General features: G+C 46.7%; 1 protein-coding gene across 1 annotated transcript in view; it reads left to right on the top strand.

Annotated features, from left to right (window-relative positions):
- The window catches only part of LOC144468214 (uncharacterized), a 74,258-nt gene that overhangs the window by 30,184 nt on the left and 18,353 nt on the right, over window positions 1–25,721 (top strand). The window contains exons 2-3 of the mRNA XM_078177552.1: window positions 23,051–23,263; window positions 24,216–24,354. Coding sequence (XP_078033678.1) covers window positions 23,051–23,263; window positions 24,216–24,354 — 352 coding nt within the window. The remainder of the gene's footprint in view (window positions 1–23,050; window positions 23,264–24,215; window positions 24,355–25,721) is intronic.

The raw sequence follows: 25,721 nt of genomic DNA on the forward strand, positions 1-25,721 counted from the left end.
CGGCTGAGTCACGTGGGAAGCATGCGTGAAGCTATTCCACGGAAGGTTCGCCGCTTGCCCTTGCCTTATCCCATCTTCTTCCTCCCTCGCTCGTGCATACTACTTTCATTCTAGGCTCTCCCTTTCTCTCTCTCTCTCTCTCTCTCTTTCACTCTTTCACTCTCTCCATCTTTCTCCCCGCGCGTACCCTCGCTGTTTCCAAGCGAGCGAGCACCCGCTATCGGTGCAGCCTAGCTGGCACCGCGGCAATTGAATTACTGCAAATCGATTCGGATGCATCGATCGGGCGCGCGTAATCCTCGCCACGGCCGATCGACGTTGATCGATCCCGGCGTGTTCGAGCCGCGTTCATTAGCGGCCTATGAAAAGCTGCTGCCGCGACTCGAGGCGGTCCGGCGGCGGTGGAGGCTGCATCAAATTCCATCGTTATCTGCATCCTCGGTTAAACGAGCAAAGGCTCGCTAATTATCGGCGTCATTACCGAACGGTCGACCGAGAAAAATCCGTTCGATTCTCACGGCCGCGCTTCCGCCATTCCGCGGGCAGAGCGCCGCGGTTTTCAGCGTCGGAATTTGAACCCGGCGCGGCGTGTCACCGATAAAACCAAAGTGCTCGTTTCGCCGTCGTTCCGAGCGTCTTCCTCCGCGGGATGTGCACCGGGCGAGAACCAACGCCATCTCTCGCCGGCTTCTTTTCCCGGCTTTCCGCCGCTTCGTCGTCGTCTAGGCACTCGCGAGCGTTCCGCTCGGATCCGCGGCCCGCCGGCGGTTTCTCAGCCCGCACTCCAGGTTGAAATTATAAGCCTTGCGCGCCGGGATCTCGATCGAACGGTCAATTGCCGGCATTATGTAAATATTTTGCCAGGAAGATGGCAAGATTAAGCCGAGAGCCGGACCTCGCCGCAATAATGAAACAAGAGTATTCCAATTAAGTACGGCGCACGGTGCACCGGGAATGCCGGTGTGCTTGTACCGATTATTTAAATGCGCGTCGCCGTCGTGCGGTGGCTGCCCACCTAGCGTCCACCGCGATTACGGTCAATTTCGTAATAGAAAGAAAATTTGTCTCGTTAGGGATCGAAGGGACGGCGCGCGCCGCGATTCCAAGCGTTAATTCCGTCGGAACGACGTGATAATTTCATCGACCGGTAGATCGAAAATCATCGGAAGTAACGGGAACGTAGGAAGGCGCGCGGTGGTCTGGCGATTCAATTTCCGTCACTGGAATTATTCTAGAGTCGTTTCATGGTTTAACGATGGGTTTGCGGAAGCCGTCGCAACGACGGATCGCTAATTTTTTGGTTTATGACTATTCGGATTTTAAGATATAGGTCTATAAATTATTCAGTCGTTTAGTCAAACTTCCTTCTATTCATCGAGTGTGATTAACTCTTTTTACAAGATACTTGAATTTGTTAATGACAATAGCGATAATATTTATAATTCGCAGAAAATAACGCAAAAATTTAAAATAGGGTTCCGTAAGCTGTTCACTTAATTCGTTGATTCCATATTAATATTAGCTTTATGTTCTTTATTATAAAAACAGATTTTTACTCGTACTTCAATAAATAAATATACAGGATGGACATGCCATGATTCTACATATAAAAATAATTCTAAAAAAAGTAATAACATTTTTCCGTTCGAAGTTTCGTTTACGAGAAAATCAAGTTTGAAAATGTACAGATAATGCGTTTATTATCAGTTGTGCCAGGTGTCACCGAGCAGGTAATAACTAATAATAAACGTATTACGTGCACATTTTTCAACGCGTTTTTCTCGTAAACAAAACTGTAGACGAAAAAATGTTTAAAAAATTATATTCATTTGATAAATACGACGGAAAAATTCTTCGTTACGTCTTTGTTACGAGTGGTTACATTTACGGTATTATATAAGAAGAAATTATTAAAAGAATTGGTAGACGGAGTAAAAGTCAGTACCAAAGACTAGGACCGAGACGGTTTAAGTGTCGAGATAAGCGGTGGACCTCAGTGAAAGTAGAGATTCCGAATGAGGTGAAAGAGCTATTAAAGAGGTCCAGTGTGTCGCAAAATAGGTTACAGTTTTGTATTTAAGCGATTTAAGTAGTTACAACAGAACTGTAGAGAGTACGATGGGATTTAGAGATGAAAATAGTGTGAGCAGGTGTGTAATTATTAGACTGCGGAACTTTGTGCAAAAAGAAATTTGTTTTGATAGTAAGAGACAGGAAGTAGATATAAATTTATTTTACTTCTTAAGTATTTTAATAAATTGGAAATATTAGGTTGGAAACTATGAAACGGGCGCCGCAGCTGAACACAGACTAAACAAAAACGCTCGTTTCATAGTTTCCAACCTAATATTAATATTACAAGACCGTGGATTTTTGTGTAAAATAAAAACGTGCATCGATTGCACTAAACAAGGAACACAGAAACATTTATTTCTAAATAACTTCGATGGGTTATAAATAATTTAATTACATTGTTGAAACCTAATAACGTTTCATGTTTCAACTACTCAGTTTTGTTATAAATGTATAAAATTCGCAACAATCTTAAATTTCTTAAATATTTGCACTATTCATAATATTGTTCTAGCCTCGTCAGAGAATCATCTGAAAGGAATAACGCTTCGAATAAATTTGAATAATGAATAATAATTTCACCAAATAACTTCAAGATCCCTGAGATAACGCTGATGACGGTTGACAGCACTATCCACCTGAAATATCACAGAAAATGCCTCGCAGGTAGAAACGCACGGAAAATATTCGGTCCGCGCAGACTTTCAAGGTTTTAAAGGGTTTTAAAGGGTTTTCAGTTTGCAGCGAGACAAATTTGGCAAATATACGCGTCAAGCTAAAGAAATTGAATTTAGTCCACGATACGCTTCTTAGCCAGAGCACCGTGCTGCGGCGGGCTTTCAAGTTGCACCCTATTCTCGGAAAATTCGGTAGACTGTGGCGACTGCAAGGACTGCATCGTTAGCGCTCGGTCTCGAGGTCTCGAGCACAATGCTGCGAAACGATTTGCACTTGAATGCCTGGTCTCATCCGTTTTCAGGCCGGATGTGGATGCCGGGGCCCGGCCGCGCGCCGGATGCGGCCCTTCGCCTAGACCCTTTTTCCATCTATCTCGAACGCCTCCGTCGCCTTCTCCGGCCCCCGAGAGAAGACTACCGTCGAGGACTTCTGTCGAACCTCTTGAGCGCAATCGAGACGGACGGACGTCGTAAATTCGACGGGCGGAGAAACGCGGCGACCGCGAGCAAGACGAAGACGAAGGAGGCGTGTGGCTCTGTCTTCGTTCGTCCTCGATTTTTTTGTTTTCCGATCGTTCGAACCGGCCACGGCGTTCCAACCTAACCGAAACGCCCACGCGACCTACGCGCGTATTTTTCGACTCGTACCCGACGACTATAAATCACGAGATCGCGTGCCCCGGCGAGATGGCCAGCGAGAGAGAGAGAGAGACTCGTTCTCGAATCCCTCCGTTTGCCGGTCGGGAAGCGATTAAACTCGAGTTAGAGCGAACCTATCGCGGCGGAGTCATCGAGGAAGGAGGCTATCGCGGCCTAACGGACTCGCGAATCGGCCGCCGCCGACTAGATTCAACTTCCAAGAATAGAGCGTCCTTAAGGAGGCTAACCCCACCTGGAATGCCATCTTCAGCTTTTCATCCTGGTTTCCCATCGAGCCACAGCCGGCCAACGGGGACGTGTGAAACGAAGCGGCCCGGCACGGCTGCTCCTCGCTGCTCGCTGCTCGCGTCGCGCGGCCACTCTCGAGTTCTCGAGTTCTCGAGTTCTCGAGTTCTCGGCCATCGCATCGGCAAACGGCGAACAAATCGTGCCACGTTCGCCGACGACGACGCCGCCGCTGCCGACACGCTATTATCGCGATGGTATTTTTGCTCGTTGGAGAGCACGTTGCATTGCGGCCTCTCTCGCAGCTGCTTTTCCCAGAGGAACAAGATTCGCGGCGGCGCGCGTCCAACGATATCGGATCGAACGCGGCGAAATTACACGCTGTTCGCGAATAAATCGCGCCTCGGCCTCGGATAACACCGCGGGTGCGGTTCCGCGATCGCGATAACCCAGATCTCGAATTACGTTTAGATAAACGCTTGGGAGGATCGTTCTCCGATTCACCTAGTCTCCCCATCTCCAACTCTTTCTCTCTCAATCTCCCTCTTTTCCTTTCTTTCTCGCGACCGATTGAAAACCCGTGTCGATTTTACCGGCGCTCGCCGATCGTTTAAACGAAGCCGGCCCGCTCGCAAAGAGCGCTTCGGACTGGCGCGCGTGTCTCGAATGCGTCCTCGTGTTTCGAGCGATCAAGAAAATTGTAGAGCGGCCGCGATACAAATGCGTGTAGTGGATTCGCGGCGCGGAGCGTCGCCCGAGTAATTGCGACACGCTTTAATGCTTTAACGCTTGTCACAATTTCACGTGGTCGGTTGCTTTCGCTGGCGGCCAACGGCCACGATCGCGACGACGACGACGACCACGACGACGACGAAGGCGACGAACGACAGCCACGAGGGGGAAGATAATAATCGTTAGTCTCGGGCGGGGTTACGTCACACGACCGAGTTTCTAGCATCTGTTGAACGCGCGCGGATTGCGGCTCGGCCGGCCCGCGAGGATTTTCTTGCGGATCGATCTCTCCGGCGTGTTGCCTTCGCCTTCGGTGCGCACTTTCATTTTTCTTATCCGCGCGCGGTTTGTTAGTCACGGCATTACGATCGGGCGCATCTGCTCACGGTGTTGCTGGAACGCGAAGATTACTTTCCGAAGCGAACCGTAGGAGCCGCGACGAATCGCCGCGCACCGCGCCGCACCGCGCCGCGACCGGCCGGGAGGATCTGCGAACCGGCCTGTGCCTCGCGTCTCGAGCCGAGGAGGAACACCTGGAGCCCCGGCCTCTCGCCGCGTTTCCTTCGCGAACGGCTACCTGCGGCGGCGGCTATCGCGAATATATATCCGTCGCACGTAAAGAAGAAATAAATTCCCAGCGGGCCGTAAAGAAATCCGTACCGAAGGCGCGCACCATCGGCTTGGGAGCTCGCCAACGAGGTTAGTGGGATTTGAGATTTTCGATAGCTCCTTCCTACGCTTACACGTACGTAGGATAGAAGCCTTCGTGAGCCGTGTCGCGGACGTTCTCTTCTCGCGCGAGCGAGTGCCTCTCCATTGCTCCTCGCGCCGCCGCGGCCGCTCCGAAGTTCGACGAACCGAACGTTTACCCTTTCTGCGGCCGCAGCATTTAGCCAATCCGCTACTTTTCGCCGAGGTTTCGCTTCGATCGCGAACCGCGGGACGCGACGGGACGGGACGGGACGGGGGAGCGGTTCCCGTCGCCTTGTCGTCGCAGGTACCTATCGCTCGGACTTATTTGCCGTAGATAGGGCAACAGGGTTCCCCATTGTGAGAAAGTACGTACGATTAGTCCGCGCTGATAAGTCGCGTTATCGTTGCGCACGGAAGGCGTCTGGAGATTGCTTCACGATTATCTCGCCGCGGAGCGCCGAGTGAAAGGTTACAAACGAGTTTTCTCCTCCCCGCCCCCTCCCGCGGACCGTGTTTTTCTTCGCCGTCTGACGCAACGCCGGTGGGTGTTAATTTATATTAGTCACCGATTTCTGGCAACGGGATCTCGCAAGGCCGGTGTCCGCGCCTCTCCTCTTCCTTTCGGAGACGGTTGACCGGCGGGAGGAGACTTTAACGGGTCTTGTTAGCCCCTTACCGTACTTTGACGAGTCTGACTCGCGATGGAAATTACTAGTAATAAATTATTAAGTGTGGATGTTATTCTGTTCTTTAAAATTGGAATCAATTGTAATCCTTTGTTATTAATATTTAACCCTTAGCGGTCCTATGTCGAGTCACACTCGACATAATGTTCGTCAATAGACTCTATACTACCATCATACTTGGTTAAAAGTTAATTAATATGCACTGTCATTTAGCTGGAACAATAATGACGAATGGAAAAGAAATACCTTTCATAAGGAAATCACGAAAATTAAGGATTCGACAAAATTCAAAATAAACACTACCATGCGGATAAGCGGCTCGCGAAATCTGCGCGGACCGCAAAGGGTTAAGTATTCTAGTAAATTCAGGCACGGAATAAACATTAATGTTCTGTCCCTTCTAAGAAATTATATTAATTGAGAAGTTCTTAATCGCAGTGACTGTGAAGAAAATGGTGCGGCAAAGGGTTAACGCCGGCCGGTTGCGCAACGCCCGCGCGATCTCCCACCGCGATCCTTTTCTCCAGCGGCAGAAAGCTTTCCGGGACAGAAACTTTGGATGCGAGAAATCGGTGAGCTCGTCGGTCGCGATTAACCTAATCACGGCTGCAGGGAGCGCGGCAAAGTGGCGAACGCGGCGGAACCGTGCGCGGAGGCAGCGGCCTTTCGCGAGGACGCTCGCACCGCGCCGAGAGTCGCCCACGCTTCGCGCTTCGAGCCCGGAGACCGAGATGCGTGGTATACGAAGCCGCGTGACTCACGCGACTTGATTTGGTTTTCATTCGAATCGACGCAACATCTTCCCCCGTTTAATTGATGATTCATCGACGGTGGCCATCGATTAGTTGCGACGTTTATGGAAACTCTCGCCGCGAGCGAAAGAGCTGGCCGGCCGGGCGTGATTCGTCGCCATGGCGCTTAGGAAAACGTTCGGAGAACCGCTCGATGACCGGTCCTTCGAATTTTTGGCCGCGGCCGAGAGTGTCCCTTCTCCCGTTCTCGTCCTTCTCGGGGGCCCGCTTGATTTTTCTTCTTTTCGAACCGGGTCAGCAAACTGTGGCGGCCGACGAAGGACGCCGAGGGTGTTCTCCTCTCCTTTTTGCCCGGTGGCTTCCTCCTTTTCGGCCGCTTTCGTACGACCGGCGAACGCCTCGACCCCCTTCCCCGGCCCCTTCGGCCTCTCCTCCTCACCCCGCGTCTTCCTTCTTCTCATCTTCCTTCGACCGGCTTGTTTTTCTTGCTCGCGAAATTTGGAAGTCGACGCTCGTCTCCTTGTTTGATCGTGACGCGCATTAATTCCGGCAGCCAACGAGCTATCTTTTTAACGTCGTTCTTCGTCGTTCCGCGGCTAAATCGGGAACCATCGGACTCGGCCGACCGCGAACTCGAAACGCTATCGGAAGCGATGCCCGCCGGATCGATCAGTTTTTATTTAGTCGCTCGTTCTTCGGCCGGGTGCAACCGATTAATGAACGGGGGATTCATTAATTTGGCTATCGTGGAACACTTTGTGGAAATCGTAACTGACATTAACGACGATCGTTATTGTCGTGCTAGCGACTTCTTCTGTAACACTTGGTTCGAAAATAATTACTTGGCTCGAACAGTCTGTCGTCGATCATATACGCTATCATTCTTAACCCTTTGGCTACGGCAGACTTTGGCACGGCCGTAGTTTTTCGTTAGACATGCATTTCTGAGGAAGTGTATTAAAATATTTAAAATATTGAATTCTGTTACATTAAACCAATATTACTTGAAGTGAAGAATAATATTAAGATTTTTTACAATATATAACATAAATATTGCACAATATATAATTAATCAAACTTAATAATAAACGGAGTTGAAATTTGATCTTGACGCCTATTGGCGCCTACAGTACCGGGAAGACAACATGTGTCGGACGCCAATAGGCGCCAACGGTAGTCAAAGGGTTAATTCTGTGCACTCGAAGACATTTTAAATGCAATTTTAAAATAACATTTCTGACAAAATATATTTTACGCATATGAAATTGAATCTTGTAACTCGTGCGACAACTTTTAACCATTTTTAAAATTATTGTTAATATTGTTAATTTATATTATATTTTATATATACCGGTCGATAAAGTGTCATTATACTACTTGACACATGCTTCTTGCAATCGATGAAGATAATTTCTAATTTGCATAAGAATCCGCTGCCTAAATATTATTATAATTAATTACTCCATATATTTAAATAAGAACACCGTATCGATAAGATTTTGTCTTAAATCTACATTTAGCGACACAAACTAACAAACCCGTGTCCCTCTGTAATTTCACCGTGACTCCTCCGGAAGCAACGTTCCCCATCCTTTCGTTCGTTTCGTTGGCGGTCGTCGGATCGGTCCGGAACCTGTCCAGTCTTGTTCAAGGATCGACAGGAGGAAGTCGCCGTTACGGCGAAGACGAACGATCGTTGACCGATCGGGGCGAACGCCTCTCTCTCCTCCTTTGTTCGTTTCCTTTCACGGGTATCCACGTTCTCGGAGATCCACCCAATCAACGGTTCGCTGCTTTCGTTTCCGATCGAACGCGCCTAGTTTGCCTCGGCTATACCACCGAGAACGCTAATAACCATCGAAAGCATGGCAGCGAGAGCTGGGTAGCAGTACACACAACAGCCTGCTGTTACGCGAGCGGAGATCACGTACGCGAAAAACATCGCGAACATAAGTCTCTTCGTCATCGAAACGAGCTTCTCGACCTCGCCGTCTTCTCATTTGGTTTGCAAATCGTCGGCGCGAGCGCGCCTAAACTCTTGTTTCGGACAACGCGTCGAAGGTTGCGCTGGAAACGAAAAATAATCGAACGAGCGTGGCCGCGTCGTAGTCGACTGATAGAAAGAGATATACATAAAGGGAGAGGGGGAGGGAGAGAGAGAGGGAGGAAGCCGGCGATCCGGCCGTAGGAAAAATAGCGAGGCTCGCGTCGCAACGACGATCGTCCTCGGCGGAGCGATAAAAGTTGTTGCGGCGGCCGACCGCACGAGGTTTCAAATGAAACGATTCGAAGCGGTTTGCGGGAATGCAGTCGGTTCGGCAAAAATCGCGGGAACTCTCCTAGGCTGCGCGGAGCACGCAGCGAAATACAATTTTTACGAGCGGGTTCGTCGCCGTCGTCCCGTCCCGTCCCGTCGTGGTTCGCGGTCGGCGAATCGCGCGATTCGCTGCTTTCTCGATTCGCTCCCGAGTGATTACGGTAGCTGAATTCTTTGCCGGCGACCCTGAGCAGAGACCACGGAATCCAAATGCCTGCTTAAGAGCTCGTCCCAAGCAGCTCCTTTGTTCTCCCGCGTGTGACACTCGCGAGGAATCGAAAGCCGAGCGGTGGACGCCGAGCAGCGTGGCCGGCAGTCAGAAAACACACGAGCGCGCGCGCGCACGCCACAGAAAATTGCTTGTCCCTCCGCCTGTCCTTTCCGCCGGTGACTTCTTTTGCATCCTTCGAAGAAGTCCCGTCGAGCACGCGGCACGCCGCTCGCTTGCTCGCCGACACTCGGAACAGCCGGCGGAGGGCGATACTCGCGCGGGGACTTTTCCCGGACAGCCGCCGCGCCGCAGAGTCCGTGACTCGTATCGAGTGCGCGGCATTGCGTAACACCGCGCGCGGCCGAACCGCCTCGGACGTCTGCTAGAAAGGAGGAACAACATCCATCTCACGCGATTCCTAAACTGTTTGGTGGAATGCCGGTCGGTTTCTCGGGAGGAGGCTTCTCGTCGTTAGGCACCTCGAGGTAATTACGCGGCGCGCAGCGGCACGAAGCCGCGCGAGAGATCGTTCGTAAAATGTCGCGGCCGACTGGCCGGCTCGCAAGACATTTTTATAGGCTTCCTGGTTCGACGATGTTTCGCGCTCGAAAGGTTCCTGAATCCACGCGAGAACCACTTAATTCACGATGCGGCAGCGGTCTCTCGACGCCACGCGATGCCCGAGTTTATCTCATTATGACGGGGCTCGCAACACGGAAACCGAACCGACTCGCTGACTCTCTCTCTCTCTCTCTCTTTCTCTCTCTCTTTGGTCCCTGCCATTAATTATGCCCCGACTCGGTTGGTGATTAAAGAAATTAGCGGATGCCTAGTGGAAGCGGCCGCGCCGCGGCGGCTGCCTGCCGAGCAACACCGGCTCCCGGCGTCCACACACCGGCTCTCTTTCGGACCTCCTCGAATGCAAATCCGCATTGTGCAACTGCTGCAACTGCCGCAACGGGCCAGGACTTAGGTGAACGCGGTGAAATTCGTTCCAGTTGCGTTCGCGGCTCGTTGCTCGATTATACAACGTTGGGTAATCCTGTCCGAGGGCCTATCGCGTGCACCGCGTTTTCCAAGGAACAGATGTCTTACTTACTTATTTATTTATTTATTTGTTTAGCGCTTAACGAGCGTGGCTGTTTTTACTGAATGTTAAAATGGTTGGAACCAGATGTATACTATGTGTTAGTGAGGTCGAATAGGTGGAACAAGTTAGGGCGAACTTATGTCGGGAAATGTTTTGTTAGATTATTAAATTATAATTATTAAATTATTAAACATAGAATATGTATAAGTATTGATTTATGTAAAAATGATAGAAATAGAGAAGATCGATTTAATATTTAAAAGGCTTTAGCAATCACTAATTTGATAAATGCATTTTTGGATAATAAAGCTTCGAACACTTCTTATGACTAGATTGAGGATTTCATACATTTATGACAAAAATTTGTGGGTATAATTTAAAACAGTGAAAAGATTCAAACAAACTAAGAAAATTGATATTTTAATTCGAATTTATAAAAATAATTTTAAATAGAAAAGAAATTTATACTTGCTGTTGACGCAATTGATGCAATCATAAAAATTTCAATAAAACAGTTTCGGACATTTCGGATCAACTTCAGCAACACAGAGTATACTTTTGGTACTAACCTTCCAGGACACCCTGTATACAGGCTGGGTCGCCGCGTATTACCAGTTCGATTTACATGACTCGTCTTACATGATTTACTACTCGCAACGAAAAACCTTTCCGAGAACTCTTTAACTGTATAAACAGTTTAAGAATATTTTCGCAACTAAAACAACATAATTAGGGAAAAAGAAAAACGCTTGTCTAATTAAAATATCTAAAGCTATTATTATTCTTATTGGCTATTTTTAAAGTCAGGGGTTCTAAAATTCAACTAAATTCACTTTGCTTTTCTAAAGAAGATAATAGTTTGACAAATAACACTGTTATTTTATTTTAATAAAGTTAAGAACACGACACAAACGTGTAAGATAATTCTTAAAGTACCCAAGAAGAATATAATCAAAGAACGCAAGTAGCAACATTAATTTACAAGCGATCATTATGTCAATATTCTTCGCTTCAGTATTCAGCTCTAACAAGCCATGAAATATTGACAACGACCCCATAAATTCACCAATTAATACAAATTCTCATCACGTAACACGAGATGTTGCATTGAAGCTTCAGATATCAAAGACACCAATGGAAAACCTTTTTGCATTAACAAGTTATTACCCTAAACATTGACACTTGACACATGCCTCGCCACTTTCTAAAATCGTTCAACGTGTCTCATCCTTTAGAGCAGTCTCCTCAGGAAGATACCATACTCATTACCCTAAGTTTCGTGAATAAAAGCGCTGTCCCGTGGCGCAGAACACAGGACCGGAAAGAGTTAAGCTGTAACGAAACAGTGTGTCCGATCGTCTTCGGGCCGGCATACAACAGAGAGTGTCTCCGAGGAGCGCGTGTGTCGATGACCCTGTGTCGAACGTCGGTATCGGAACGAGGGGGTTGGCGGATACCTGGCGGGACGGAGGGGCGAGAGTCGGAGGACACGGGACGAAGAAGATGGCAACAGTAAGAAAAGTAAAAAAAAAGAGCTGAGCACTGTGTGGAAGCGGTGTGGAAGAAGAAGAAGAAGGTTCCTCCGTCGTGGACTGGTCGCCGGGTACGAGCGGGGTCGTCGGACCGACCGGTGTGTTTAGTAGTTAGGAAGCTAATGGATGCCTTAAAGGACGATGGATACACAAGGTTGTGTTGCACGACGGCGCGCGGTACTCTTCGTAGATCCCGGTGTTCGCGCACCGATTTCCTGGTCCGCCACGGACTAAGCCACGGACTAAGCCACGCTTAGCCAGAGGGCAACGAGGCACTTAACGCTATACTCGACTTCTCTCTACCTCTTCCCTTGACCCTGGGTCGTTGATCTTCCCACCGGGCCTGTGCGTATACAGTTTTAATGGGTCTCTCTACGCTCGGTAGTTTTTAAGTAACACGCCAATCGCGGTCGATGGCTGCTCGTGGGAAGAAACGAGGAGGCGCTTCCCATTTCGGCGGGCTCGGCCACCGAAACCTTCACGCGATACGAATCTCTCGGTAACGATCCACGCGAGCCCGAAACGCCGCACGTCTAGATGCCCGAAGGCGGCGGGTACGCCTACGGTAACGGACAACGCCGGTGCAGTCAGGAAAAGTAGCTACGCCAGGCGACGCATGCGCAAAGAGTACCGCACAGTGGCGTGGGCTAATGATACAATTCTGAACTGGGATCAGATAGATCGCATCTCTGTGTCGCGCCGTCATTGTAGTTTTGGATTATTATGTCAAGATTTTATGTTACAAGATTGAAAAATCAGTGTTCTTTTTTATAACATAATCGCAAGTTTTTGTTTATACGTAAACAATCGAAAAAAGAAATAGGAAAGTAATTCAATATCTAGGAAATGCTTAAATTAACTTTTCTTAAAGATAATAAGACTTGTCTTGGGATTTGAACGACAAATTATTCCTTGAACGTTTCTCTACATTGTTATACTAAGTTTTCTTGAAGAAGCTTGCTAATATAATTGTTATTATATACATTTTTTAAAAGCTCGTCTTAATTTCTTTAAAAAAATATCAAGCTTCTCCGGTTAAAAATTAATTAATTTAGAATTTACGATAGGAATTTATTCATTCCTATGAGATCGACTCGCTCTGCGCCATTGCGCGACATTTTGCGCACGCGTCGTCCTGCGTAGTCACTTGTCCTGACTACTACTCAACACCCGAACAGTTTCCGGCCAAAGAACAGCCTCGTCCTTTTCGCGTCGAACCCGAAAGGGGCGCCTCGGCGTCGCACGAACCGTGTGCACGAGAGACATCACGGTGAAAGTGTACACTTTCTATGGAGTTCGGGAGGCTACCGCTTTCAGTCTCGGTTAGAACCTTATTCCCGCGACGAAGAGGCGAAAACGTTGCCGGGATTCGATCCTCCGTCGATGAGTTGCGACCGAGGATTCCTCGGTCGCACGAGAATCGATCGCTGGCGTCGAGTCGCGTTCCTCCAGCGGAAACGGTCCCGACAGCGCTTTAACCCTTTGCACTGGAGCAGTGCCTCTGAAACACCAATGAAGATTGTTGTATAATTAATAAGATAATGTTGATATTATTAAATACCTGTCTATTAAAAGCGTAACAATTTTACGAGTCGCAAGACTCAATCTCATATGCGCAAATTATAGTAAGTACTTTAGTATAGTTAATATAATTTGCGCGTATGAGATTGAGTTTTCCGACTCGTAAAACTGTTTTCGACCAAGTACTATAGTATAGTCGAAATAGCAATTTTGGATCCAAGCTTAAAATGGCTTCGAGAGTAAAGAGTTAATACTCGCCTGGCAGAGTTAGGGTCCGCACGGACCCACGCAATGTTTATGTTTACGTGTATCGCGAAATGCATTTGCGGCCAGCATCGCGGTTAACTTATTACCCTTGCTTTAACCCACTCGCTGTGAGACAGCAGTCGTCGTGCGCCGCGTAAAGATATCGGCCAACGTGCTGGCACTTTTGTAAATGCAGAGGCATTAATTCCATCTCGTGCTGTATACGCTATTAAAACTACCGGCTGTAAATTCTATAGAATTAGAAAATTAATTGATACGTAGAAGATGCAGCGCCTCTATGTCGGTAATGATTAGACTGCAGGGTTTATGTATTTGTGACAAAAATGAACAAATCGAATGCAGAATAGCAATGACATTTATACGATTATGAAATATTATATCACTGCTGAATAATGAAAATGATTAAAGAAATAAAAAAAAAGTCTACGTAATTTGTATATTATGTAATTAATGAAGACAATTTCTCATAAAAATCTTTCATAAAAATCCACCGTCCGGTAATAATAATAAATATAAATAAAAAAATACAAAAATATGTACGCATATGCTATACACATGCAATCAAAAAATAGTATTTAATGCGCTACCATAAACAGTGAAGTAGAAAAGTAATTGACAAATAATATGAAGCAAACCTGCAATAAAGCCCTACGTGTTCAAGTACCAGGTAATGAAATCCAGACTCCAGAGCTCCGCATGGACCCCGAGCCGGCCGCGCTCGCGGTCATAAACCGTTCACCGTGCTAGGATTAAAATCCCATAGCCACGGCGGCGTAGGCCGAGAGATTTTTCGAGTTTTCCCGTCGATTCGCGTCGGTCCACGCAGTTGGCCGCTATCTGTCAAACGTATCGGACGCGGAGATTGAAGAGCAGGAAGCGACCGCGAGTTTCTTCGAGCGGAGAAGCACGACCGTGGAACGGTCCAGTTTCCTGCTCGGTACACTTTCGAGCGGAGAGCGGAGAGGAGAAAGAAAAGAGAGAGAGAGAGAGAGAGAGAGAGAGAGAGGGACGACGCCGCGGCGTAACCGACAACTTTAGCTCTCGCGATTCGAGGAGCTCGTAAATCCGAGAGAGCCCCGGCCGCGACGTTGATGTTGATGGCTCCCGGAAAACAGAGCATCGCGACCGGCTTCTTCGATCGGCTGCTCCCTTCGACCCGGCTTCCGACTTGCCTCTTGGCGCGGAAAATTGGGTCTTGCGGTGTGGCCGGGGCGGAATCTTTAAACCGTGCAAACTACCGCGTCGCTGCCACGGTGGCCTCTCTCTCTCTCTCTCTTCGCCTGGCTCTTCTGTCGTCGACTCGTAATCGTTTCTTCGTTCGAGATAAGCCGTTTCTTCGTTCGCTTCTCGGAAGGTGCTCGTAGAATCGGGACCGCGTCGCCTCGGCGCGCCTCTTCGCGATTAGACCTCCCCGAAGAGCCCTTCCCATCGCGACGATTCCAGTAAATCCGTCGTTCCTCCGACGATGATTCGCCTTTCCGTTTCCGCCCGAGTAGAATCAGCTCCTCGTCGCTTCTTCGACGATTCGATTGCGAGACTTCTTGGATCGTCAAAGTCAATGGGACGAATCGCGGCGCCATTGCGGATTGCATCGAGCAATATGAAAATTACGAACTGAAGGACGGAATAGTAAACAGTGATTTGTTTAACGCGATGGTATTGAAAAAAATTCTTCTTTCTTTTTGTTCTTGTATTTTAGCTGTCCTTGCGTGACTGATGTCATATTATTACTCTTTCTCTTTTACTCTCTCATTATAATGAAGAGATCATCCTGCTGATCAATAAAATTAATATTTATTTATATATACAACATAGAATGTATAGTAATAATCAGATTTAATCAAATCGATATCAAAGACAAATGACATAGTTATTATATGACTAGAATGTAAATTTTATGCATTTGTGACAGAAATCGGTATCTGTAATGTTATAAATGCAGTAAAAATAAAACAATTAAAAGGTATTCCAACCTACAGTAATTATTAAAAAAAAAACAGAAACGTTGCAACAAGTGTAAATAGTTTTTATCTCGAAGGAAAATCCGCATTCCAGATAATGACATAGTAAAGCAAAGTAACATAGATCCAGGTTTCCTTAGATAAGCGAAAAGAGCTCGGCACACTGACTATAGTGACTATAATGACTAATTTCTAAAGGTGTAAGATGAGTCACAAAAAAGAACCACGGAGCTAATAAAACAATTATAGAATTATTGCTGGTGTGAAGTGCAAGGTGGAATTCTTCGGGTAGAAGGAAGCGTCAGGTAAAGCGCCAGCTGTGTTGGTGTAAGCCGGATTTTTGAAAGGGGTCCTTCGAGGCAGTATCGTATAAACAAAGATCAAAATGGGAAACGGTAGCAGCACCACCGTTTTCGATCGAACCGGAACCTTGAACGACGTTTCTTCTGACTCGCTCGTTAAAGGCGAACACACGCGGACCGATACGACCGTCGAGCTCGTTAGAGGAATCGAGCCTTGCGCCGCGTGCGCGCGCACACATCGGCTGCTGCCTTCGTCCGGCTACTTTGCATTTTCGCGGAGAAATCCGAAGCGCGGGGCCACCGCGACGCGAACGCCGTACGACTCTCGCGATTTCTCGTCAGAACCCGCGGATCGTGAATCCGAGAGCGCCTCTCCTTTCGACCCGAGCGCGGGAATCGCGATTTCCTTGTGCCAGGACGAGCTAACTGTTTATTTACTTATCTCTTTTAATAATTAATTTAGTTATTTCTTAAAACTTGTTACAGATCGTTTTGGTTTTGTTAAAGTGAGAAATAATTTTAAGAAACGATTCAAAAATAGATATCTTTTTTATTTAAATGTTTATCTTGTTTCTGTAATATAGAGGTGTGTTTAAAAAGAATTGTGAGAGAATAGTTATAATTTAATAATTGGTTAGTAGATTCATTCTTAGCTTCGATAGGAGCTAGTTAGTTTTTGTGCAATAAATGTACTTGTATAAGTAGTATAAAATAATCACCCCTATATGAATATGGATTTACTTTTTTATCTATATAGGTACAGTAACTCTGACTAATATTCGGATATTGGAATATTAGCTTTATTATCTTTATAATTATTATTATAATTATATAATTAATACAATATTATATTACATTATGTATAATTATTATTATAATTATATAATTAATACAATATTATATTACATTATGTATAATTATTTTTAAATATTATATTAAATATAATATCACAGGATTTTTGTTAGACGATAGAAGAGAAGCCCATTAAATATAACAAGAATGCTTTTTCTGACCCTTTGCTCTGACCCTCTGATCTATAGTACTCAGTAATTACACTTCGCACAGTTTATTTAAATATAAACACAATCGATGATGTTAAAAAGTATTCTCAAACCTGATATTACAATTTTGTTCAGAGAATTAAATTTTGCTATCGTTTAGTATGACAAAAGAAAATAAAGTAACTCGTTTCTTAACTTTTTATATCTGAGCCTATAACAAAAATTGAAGAAATGAAATCAGTTGTTCTCAATTAGTTTTATATGCATATCGAAAATTAGCGTAAAAAAGTTATTAAGTTCTAAATAAAAATGTTTAAAATTTAAAATGTGTCTAAAATTAAAATATTAATCAAAATCACTGTATTTACTGGATTAACGAACCCAAGATCTGCGCAACGCACAGAAAATGAAAAATTATTGAGGACATCGAAATTTAGGCGACGCGTGACATACAAATGAGGTTGCAAGACGAGCCCCCGAATGTTATGTAACGTCATTTTGGAATTTAGTTCAGTGTAAACACAGGCCACATGCCACAATTTTCATAATTTTAGAGGAGAGTGCGTTGAAATAGATTCTAACTTTCATAGAATATGCGCGGAACGGTATTTGATTTATATTAATTTTTACTGCGAACGTTTACGAACTTGAATGCTATAGCTATTCATTCTTATTGCGATGCAAGATAGTATTCAATTTTGTAAGCCATTTTATCGTGCATTGAATTCTATATTGCATTTGTGAAATAAATGTAACAGTTACGTACCTTTACGTAATGACTAACGTTGGGTGCTAACATAATAGCTAATTATTATGCACTTTAACGTAACGGCTAACCGGTTTATCCAGTATTTTCATTTTATTTCCTCTTTTCTTTATCTAGGAAAAATGTAACTATTAAAATATGATCAAAATGAGGGTAGACGAAAGTTAGATATCACAATTAACCCTTTGCCGTACTTAAACAATTCAGACTCATGGTAAAGTCAAAATCAAAGTCAATTTCTTTGTTACCAATATTTAAACATTCGAGTTGATGTAAACACAAATTTTCTTCTTCTAAGAAATTATTGCGAACAAAGCATTCCATTAATTGTAATTACAGGGAAATTAATAAATAATAGTAGAAAATAATAATAAAATAAATAATAATAGGGAATACTAATAAAATAAATAACAACAGGGATTAATATATAAAATAATCAAATAAATCACCTGTCCGTATCGACACTTCGTTAACATTTTTTCCGTCCCCTAACGCGTTAACCTCTGTACTTCTCGATTTTGTAACTAACGGTCAACATCCCGCACGAACGCGATAAATAAATAGCGAAATAAATCAGCAGAAATACAGATTCCGGCGATGGGATCATAGACTGTTTGGTTCGCAGTTCGAGCGATCCGACGAGCGGCCGACTAATTAACCGCGAGCCTTCGCTCGGGTATCGCTCACGGTGCGCACCTGACCCTCCTCGTTAGAAGCCTCCGCGCGCGTCGAGTTCGTTTTCTCGGACGTGTACGCGAGTCTCGGGGTCCGATCTCTGGGCTCTCGAACTCTTGACGGCTACTTAAAATTCACCGCGTCTCGAGGCCTTATCGACGCACCGCGGTCGAACATTAATCTCGCTCGAGCGATTCCTCGCGCTGACCCTATTAACGTCACGGCACTTCTCGTGACGAGCGCGCGAAAGTTTCTTTCGGGCTCTTCTCTCCTCTACGAATCGCTTCGAGAGATCACGGCAGATCGGAGCGTGGTCGTTCGAACGATCCTCCGACGCGACGCGTTCGCGCTCTTATCGCCTCGTTATCGACGACTCGGAGAATCCGTTGCAACGGGCACAAGTTTCGACCTCGAACGCAGCACCTGTTCGCCGCTGCGCAGCTGCCCTTCGCAGGTTTAGTCGCAGGGAATCGACTCGAGCTCGATTCGCGGCAGGTGTTGCGACTCGCATAACGTAGCTGAAATTGCGGTCCAACGGGTGCCGCGCCGGAACGTCCTCCTCGATCCCTCGGCGCAACGATCACGAGCGAATCGCGCGCGGGGTCGTTGCTCAACAAGTTCCATCGCGTTGCATCGCATTTCCAAGACAAATTAGGCTCGACGGCTGGATGCGATTTGTTCGGCGATCGCGCGCGATCTTTACGAGAATCGTGAATACGCGCGGCAACAACAACGGAGCGTGGGAGTTCGACCTGGGGCTCTCGACCAGGGAAATCGAGATCACGCGCATAGTAATGCAGCCACGACGCTCTTAGCCGAGTCGAGAGGCGAGGCGAGCAAGCAGCACGGCTCTTGCCCGCGTCCGCTTCCTCGACTTCTGAACTTGTTCCATAGCTGCTCGCGTCGATTACGTAAACGATCCAGCGCGAGACAAATCGCGTGAACGGCGCGAACCCGACGCGTCGAATCGAAACGTTTCAAGACGATCGAGAGGACCAGCGAGAAGAAGAGGTCCAGGGACAAGCGGAGGACATGCCCTTCCTCGAACGATCGTTCGCGATCGCGCGCCGTCTAATGGCGCAACTGTAAATCCGATATTACGGCGACAACGACTAGCCGGCACGCTATTATTATCGCGATGCGATCCGCGACATCGCTGCAAAATTAAAACCCTCGGGTAAATGAGAGTCCGCGGAGAGACCGCCAATTATCGCGATCCTACGTTCCCTGGAAACGATTGGCTTTCCCTCGGAGGAACGCGAGGTCTCGTTACTCCTTCGACGAATCGAAGCGATTTGATCGTGCCGCGGTGGTCCGGTTAATGTGTGGCCAAAAGTCAACTCTCTTCGATCTTTGTATTGGAAAATATCTTTTCCTTGGGATAACTGTACGAGTCATTATAACGGTACGAAGAGGAAATTGAAATTACTATTAATTACTTCTATTATTATTATTTACTAGTAATAAGAGTAATAGTAATGGTAATATATTTATTTCATCGATGGGAGGAAGTACTTGTATTATAATTATATGATGTGGCATTTTATAACGAAATAATGAAAAGTGGTAATAATTAAAAGATACAGTGCTATATCATTATAGTAACAGAAGATATGGTTAAAATTAATAGAAAAGGCAGGTTATGTCAAAGTTAGTAGATAGAATATTTTTTAATTCATGTAGTTTTTACCAATCTGATCTTTCAGAAAACTTATAAAAAACAATTGAAAGTGATAGAAATCGATGTATCACTTCAAATGATCTGGCAACAATACGTTTCCAACAAAAGTTGTCATTATTTAACATAATATAATTTAACGTCATATACCATCTAATTTATACACTGCATTTGTAATATTTAAAAAAAATTGTAGATAGCACTTTCTTCATCATTTCCTAAAATAGTTCACTAGTATCAATTTCCATTTACAAATCTTAAAATATACACCAAATTAAGGAAGTCATTTCGAATGTTTTGCTAACAATATACATCTTTAACTTCATAAATAGACTACGATTTTTAAACATTCATAATAAAAATGAAAAGAATTGCGATGGAATTATTAGAGAAAGAAAGAAATTTTGACTCGATTTATCTCCATCGTAATTGATGATGAGTTTTTTTCTACGTAAAGATCAACGGCCTACTGGTAAGATTATAGCCGGCGCCAAGACGAATCCCACGATATGCTTCACCATGTCCGCAAGCCTCGCGATAACGTTAAAATAATTTCGGACACGTCGAGCGGATTCCCTACGGCGCGCGTCCGTTGGAACTCCGCGGTGTCCGTTCGGGTTTTCCGGGTACAATGGCAGCCGGTTGAATTCGTTTCGCTGAAGAATGGATCGTTAAGTTCGTCGAGGTGGGAAGGGCGAGGAAGGGTCGCGGCTCGACGTGACGTCGCGTCGCGTCGCGTCGCGACGCTGCCTGCAGGCCGGGGAGGGTCGATCGCGGTCCGTATCTCCCCTTTGTCCAGCGCACGCGGAGAGACGGAGGATAGGTCGTTGCTGCAACCGTCTGTAATTAGAACGCAGATAACGATAGCCCGTTCGATAGAGTCTGCCCACGGTCATCGGCTCCTATCGGACGTTTGCCAACCTACATACCTAGGAGGAGCGCAGCCATTCTCGGCTGCTGCTGCTCTCGCTGCGGGCCGTCGAAGACGAGAGTCTCTCCGACGACGACGACTACGACGACGACTACGACGACGATCGACGGCTTCGCGGCGGGCCCAGACGCCGAGAGTAAGCCGTTCCGCGACGTCGCTCTTGCAACCAGTTTATCGGCTGAAAAGTGTCGACGCTGATACCCAGAACACGCCGCGCGCGCTGCTCTAACCCGGTCGAGCTACAAAAATCTCTTAAGCCGAGGCGCGCACGCGAACAGTAACAAACTTTATCACCGAAGGTATCGCGCGCGGCTTTTTTTGCAGGGGGGGGCCCGGTCGGCCGAGCCTCGCCGATCCAGGCTAATGCCATCGATAATTCCATCGATGATCTCACGGCTGCACGCTACCGTAAAACTTTCCCGACCGCGAGCGTGAACGCGATCGCGAGACGCGAACGCAGAACGCGAGCGCGCGGTCGCGGCTTCGCGTTCATGTAACCCTTCGGGGACGGACCTAGTGGAGACTCCAGGCTGATAGGTCATCTTGTAACAAAGTTAAGGGTATACGGATTTCAAAGTGTAATTTTTCTTCTCGTCTGACCCTTGTTCGTTCTGCGAGAGGGTTGACGCGACGCGCGGCTGGATCCGTCTCTTCTTCGCGGCCCGAGGGACTGTCCAGCACTCGTCCCGTTCCTCGACCTGTTCCCCGGGGTATCCTGGTTCGAACAATACTCCTTAATGACGCTCCCAGCGGCGCATGTTCGCCGGTCCCTTCGGACCATCTGTCCTTTGTAACCTAAAACTCGTTTCAAAAGAACTCGCGCCGCCGCCTGGCGCGTTTCGTGCGCCGATCGGGCAGGGCTTCGATGTCGTTTCGAACTAATTGTTACCTTTACCTCGCCTTCTACGCTCGTCGCATCGAAATTAGTGGCACCGTGTCCAAGACTTTTACTTCTGCTTTTCGGGGTATTTGAGTTGTTTCACGATATCGGTGTTCTGAGATGTACTGAAATGTACTTGAACTAGTCTTCTCAAACAGCATTAAGGCATCTTATTTAATGTAAATCGTATTCACTCGGTTTAGGTAATGTCCGCGAGTTTGATGTCATTATCATTGTAAGAAATAGAAATTGCATGAAAAAGTCTTTTTTATATTTTACAGTGTTAATACGTTGCTTTCTTTCTGTTAAAATCAATGAGGAGAAGATGCAACCTTTAGGTTGTTCTTATTTTTTGCAGCAAATGTATAATGTAACCAAATATGTAACCATATATGTAACCATATATGTAACCAAAAATCGTACAAAATCTAAATAAGTTGGATCTTTTTACCCTTATCAAGCAACGCACAGCAATCTATTTTATTATTCGATAAATCTAATATTAAAAAATTGTTAAAAGTCACAATATATAAAATGCACTTCGCCATACAAAATGGAAATGCTACAAGTAAAGAAACTAATTCTAGATTTACAATTGAAATATCTCCGAGTGCAAAGGTATAAATCGCGAATTAAACCCTTTGTACCCTCTTAGCCCACCTCTTACGTTCACGAAAAGGATATGCCGTCAATAATAAATCAAATCGAATGCAATATGTCGAGTGTCGGAGACGTCAGTCTCCGATCGACGGCCGGGAAAAGAAAACGAAACGAGCATCCCGCGCGCGTTCGGAAAAAAAAGAGCTTCGTAGGATAGACGACGCCGGGTGCTTTCACCGTTGTTCCCCGGGCACGGTCGCGGGAATCGAAAGAGTTGGACGGCCGAGGTGCATTGGCCGCGTTGCAACTTCGCTTTCTAGAGGCTGTTTAGATCGCGGGATTACCCGCAGCCGTTGCAGCCGGCGCCGTATCCGAGGATCGTCGCGATCCTGGCGCGCAATGTGGATCACCGGTTCTGTGTTTCGCGGCGCAGAAATTACGGCGACGGTGCGTGCCGACACGGCAAGCGGGATTTCTAGCCGTCGAAACGTACGAATGAAAATCGCGGCGAAGCGATGCGCGCTGTGCACGCCTTGTGCTGCACGCTCGTTAATGGAAGAAGCGAAAGTAAAGCGTTTACGCGTACAATCTCCGCGCGCGGACCGTTTACGTTACTTAATTCGCGGGTGTTCGTTGTGCTCGTCACGGCTCTCACGAGGAAAATATGTATCTGGGTACTCTCTCGGCTTGCCGAGATCCCGCGATCCTCCCCCCGCGCGCGCGCTCGCGCCGCTCCTCCTCCTTTCTATCGTAATTCGTAATCTCGGTGTTTGCGCAACTCTGAAATGAACGAACCCGTTTTTCTTTCTTTTTTCTGCAGAGGCAAGTACGCGACGGTAAGGAGATGCCGGGAGAGATCCAGCGGGAGACAATGGGCCGCCAAGTTCCTCAGGAAGAGGAGACGGGCGCAGGAGCTAAGGGCGGAGGCGCTTCACGAGGTCGCGGTGCTGGATGCTGCGGCGAACTGTTCCAGGCTGGTCTCTCTTCATCAGGTGTTCGAGACCAACAGCGAGATGGTCTTGGTTCTGGAACTGTAAGCAATCGAGCCACTCTTATCTTTCTTATCTCACGCGCCGAAGTCTAACGAAGGTCTCACGCGCGACAGTGGTTCTCCCTCGATTTTTCTTCTCATTTTCATTATTTAGCATTATCTATGCCTTTTTCATTCTTGAACAGAAATTTCGATGTCGTAGTAATAATGATAATAATAATGTATTTATTCAATTATTCAATAACGCTTTAATTTAGCAAAAATAGAGTTGATGAAGAGTTTGTATATGTTCATTATTATTTACTGTTACTTTTTATATTATCATGGAATGTTATTTAAGAAAATTATAGCTTATTTGTAGTCTCTTCATGCTGGGATTAAGTAAGCATTTATTAAAATCACCGACCAAGAATTGAGCGTCAGAGCGTACAATAAATAACCGTTTCAAGAAACGGGAACTGCATTCCACTTCGAATAACTGCGGACTTTTATGCAAGATAGAAACGTTTTTTTAAATTGCAACTAGGAGGAACAAGACAGAATTTTCGTCGTTTTTTTAATACCTCTAATGAGTCATTAATAATATACAATAAACCCTAAATTCTCTTCGTCTCTGTACTAATTTGATTTATTTCTATTTCCTATAATTTCTATGTAGACTGCGAACAGTCATGTAAAACTTTTGTCACTTTTTTTAAAAATTGCAAGAAATATCAACGAGATAGAAACTCCGTCTTTGTTTAATACCTCTAATGAGTAATTGTAAATTGCAATGCCTAGTTAAAAGTGATCAAATCATCACAGTTATCTAATAGCATTAATGTTCTGTGTTCCATCCACTTTATTTACAATAAATCCCTAAAATCCCGCAGTCCGATTGTTTTCGTAACGACGCGTAGTATCTCACTCCACGACGATTTTCCGCGCGAGTATCCAATTTTCTCCAGCTGCGAGTCCTTCGTGCGCTCAATCGGGTTTCTTTCTGCGTTCGAAGGGCCCCCGGCGGTGAGCTACAGATGATCCTGGACAGAGACGAGGTCCCGGACGAGCGACAGGTCGCCAGATTGTTGAGGCAGATTCTGGACGGGATAGCCTTTCTGCATTCCTTGAACGTGGCCCACCTGGACATCAAGGTAAGCACTCCCAGAGTCGTCTTCCGTTCCGGGTGTAAACGGTTCGAGGGAAGAAGAACCGTGGAACGTATTTTCTGGGAATCGGAGAGCGCATATTCGCGCGTGCACGACGAGGGAGCCGTAGAAACGCGGTCGGCTCTTATCTCGGGCTCGTGAAAAATAACAAAGCGCTCGATAACAGCTGGAAGATTGCCGTTCCCGCAAATAACGCTTATCTAGATTTTTCTCGGGAGTTGAAAAACCCCACCGTGGCCAGGAATTGGCACGGGGCCGCGCGTTGCTTCGATCTCCGCCGCGGATAATGAACGCGGCCGGGGGTACCCCCCCTTGAGAAGCCTAATCTCCGGGATTGTCTCGGGCGCGCGTTCGACGGCGAGGGGGGTGAGGCCCGGGGGGTAGTCGGGGAGAGAGAAAGAAACGGGTTGGCAACGAAACGGGCGACGTTTCAGCCGGGCGGCGCGCTGGCAGTTTCTCAGCGGTGGCGCGGGACGTGGTTCCGCGTCGCGGTCGGTGCGAACGACCTAAATTGTTATGTAAAAGTATCCGTGTAATACGGTGATCACTGCCAAAACTCGGGCCGAGCCGCGAAATTTCCGCGCCGCGATGCGATCCGCATCGTTAACGACCATTTTCGCACCTGTCGCGTCGACGATCAGCGCCGTCTCCCCGGGCGCAATCGTCGCGGAGAGAAAGAGAAAGAGAGAGAGAGAGAGAGACGCATTAATTCGAGCGGCGTTATCCGGTGACGAGACCACATTGTTGCCTCGTAAATCGACTTTCTCGCGAATTCAAATATTTGCTAGAAAGCGACGCGCCGCGGCGTGCGCCGCTCTCCTCGCCGCCGAGGAAAAAGGGGACGCATTTTTCTGCGATTCCGTCGACGCTGACTTACCCGCGAGCCTTGTGCTTTGCGGGAACAGACGCCGGATCGAGAGCGACTCGACGACGCTGGAATCCCAAGGAATCGTCGCCGCCGATAGGGTGTTCCTGTCCACTAAATTATTTTTGTACGAACCCCGAGGGAGTCCCGTCGTCTCGTTCCGCCGCGAGAGACACACCCGGTCGAAAATAGCCCGATGCCACTTCTCCATCCAACGATTCACCTCGGGGATAATGCGCGACTCTGTCCCGTGGAAACGAGCGAGTCGCTACGACCGCGTTTTCAATTAGGAGAACAGAGTCTTCGTTCCGCGGCGTCGGACGAGAACGAGAACGTATTGTCGCGCGGTGCAGCGTCCGATCGGCGAAATCCGAAGTCTACTTTCTATTTCGAGCCACTTGCTTATGAAATTCAGGTTTGAAGAAGACAAGAATTCTGATTATTGTGACAATATGTTGGTAATGCTGTACTGCTTTGGATAACGCTT

Source organism: Augochlora pura, chromosome 3 (assembly GCF_028453695.1).
Source record: "Augochlora pura isolate Apur16 chromosome 3, APUR_v2.2.1, whole genome shotgun sequence".
Lineage (NCBI taxonomy): Eukaryota > Metazoa > Arthropoda > Insecta > Hymenoptera > Halictidae > Augochlora > Augochlora pura.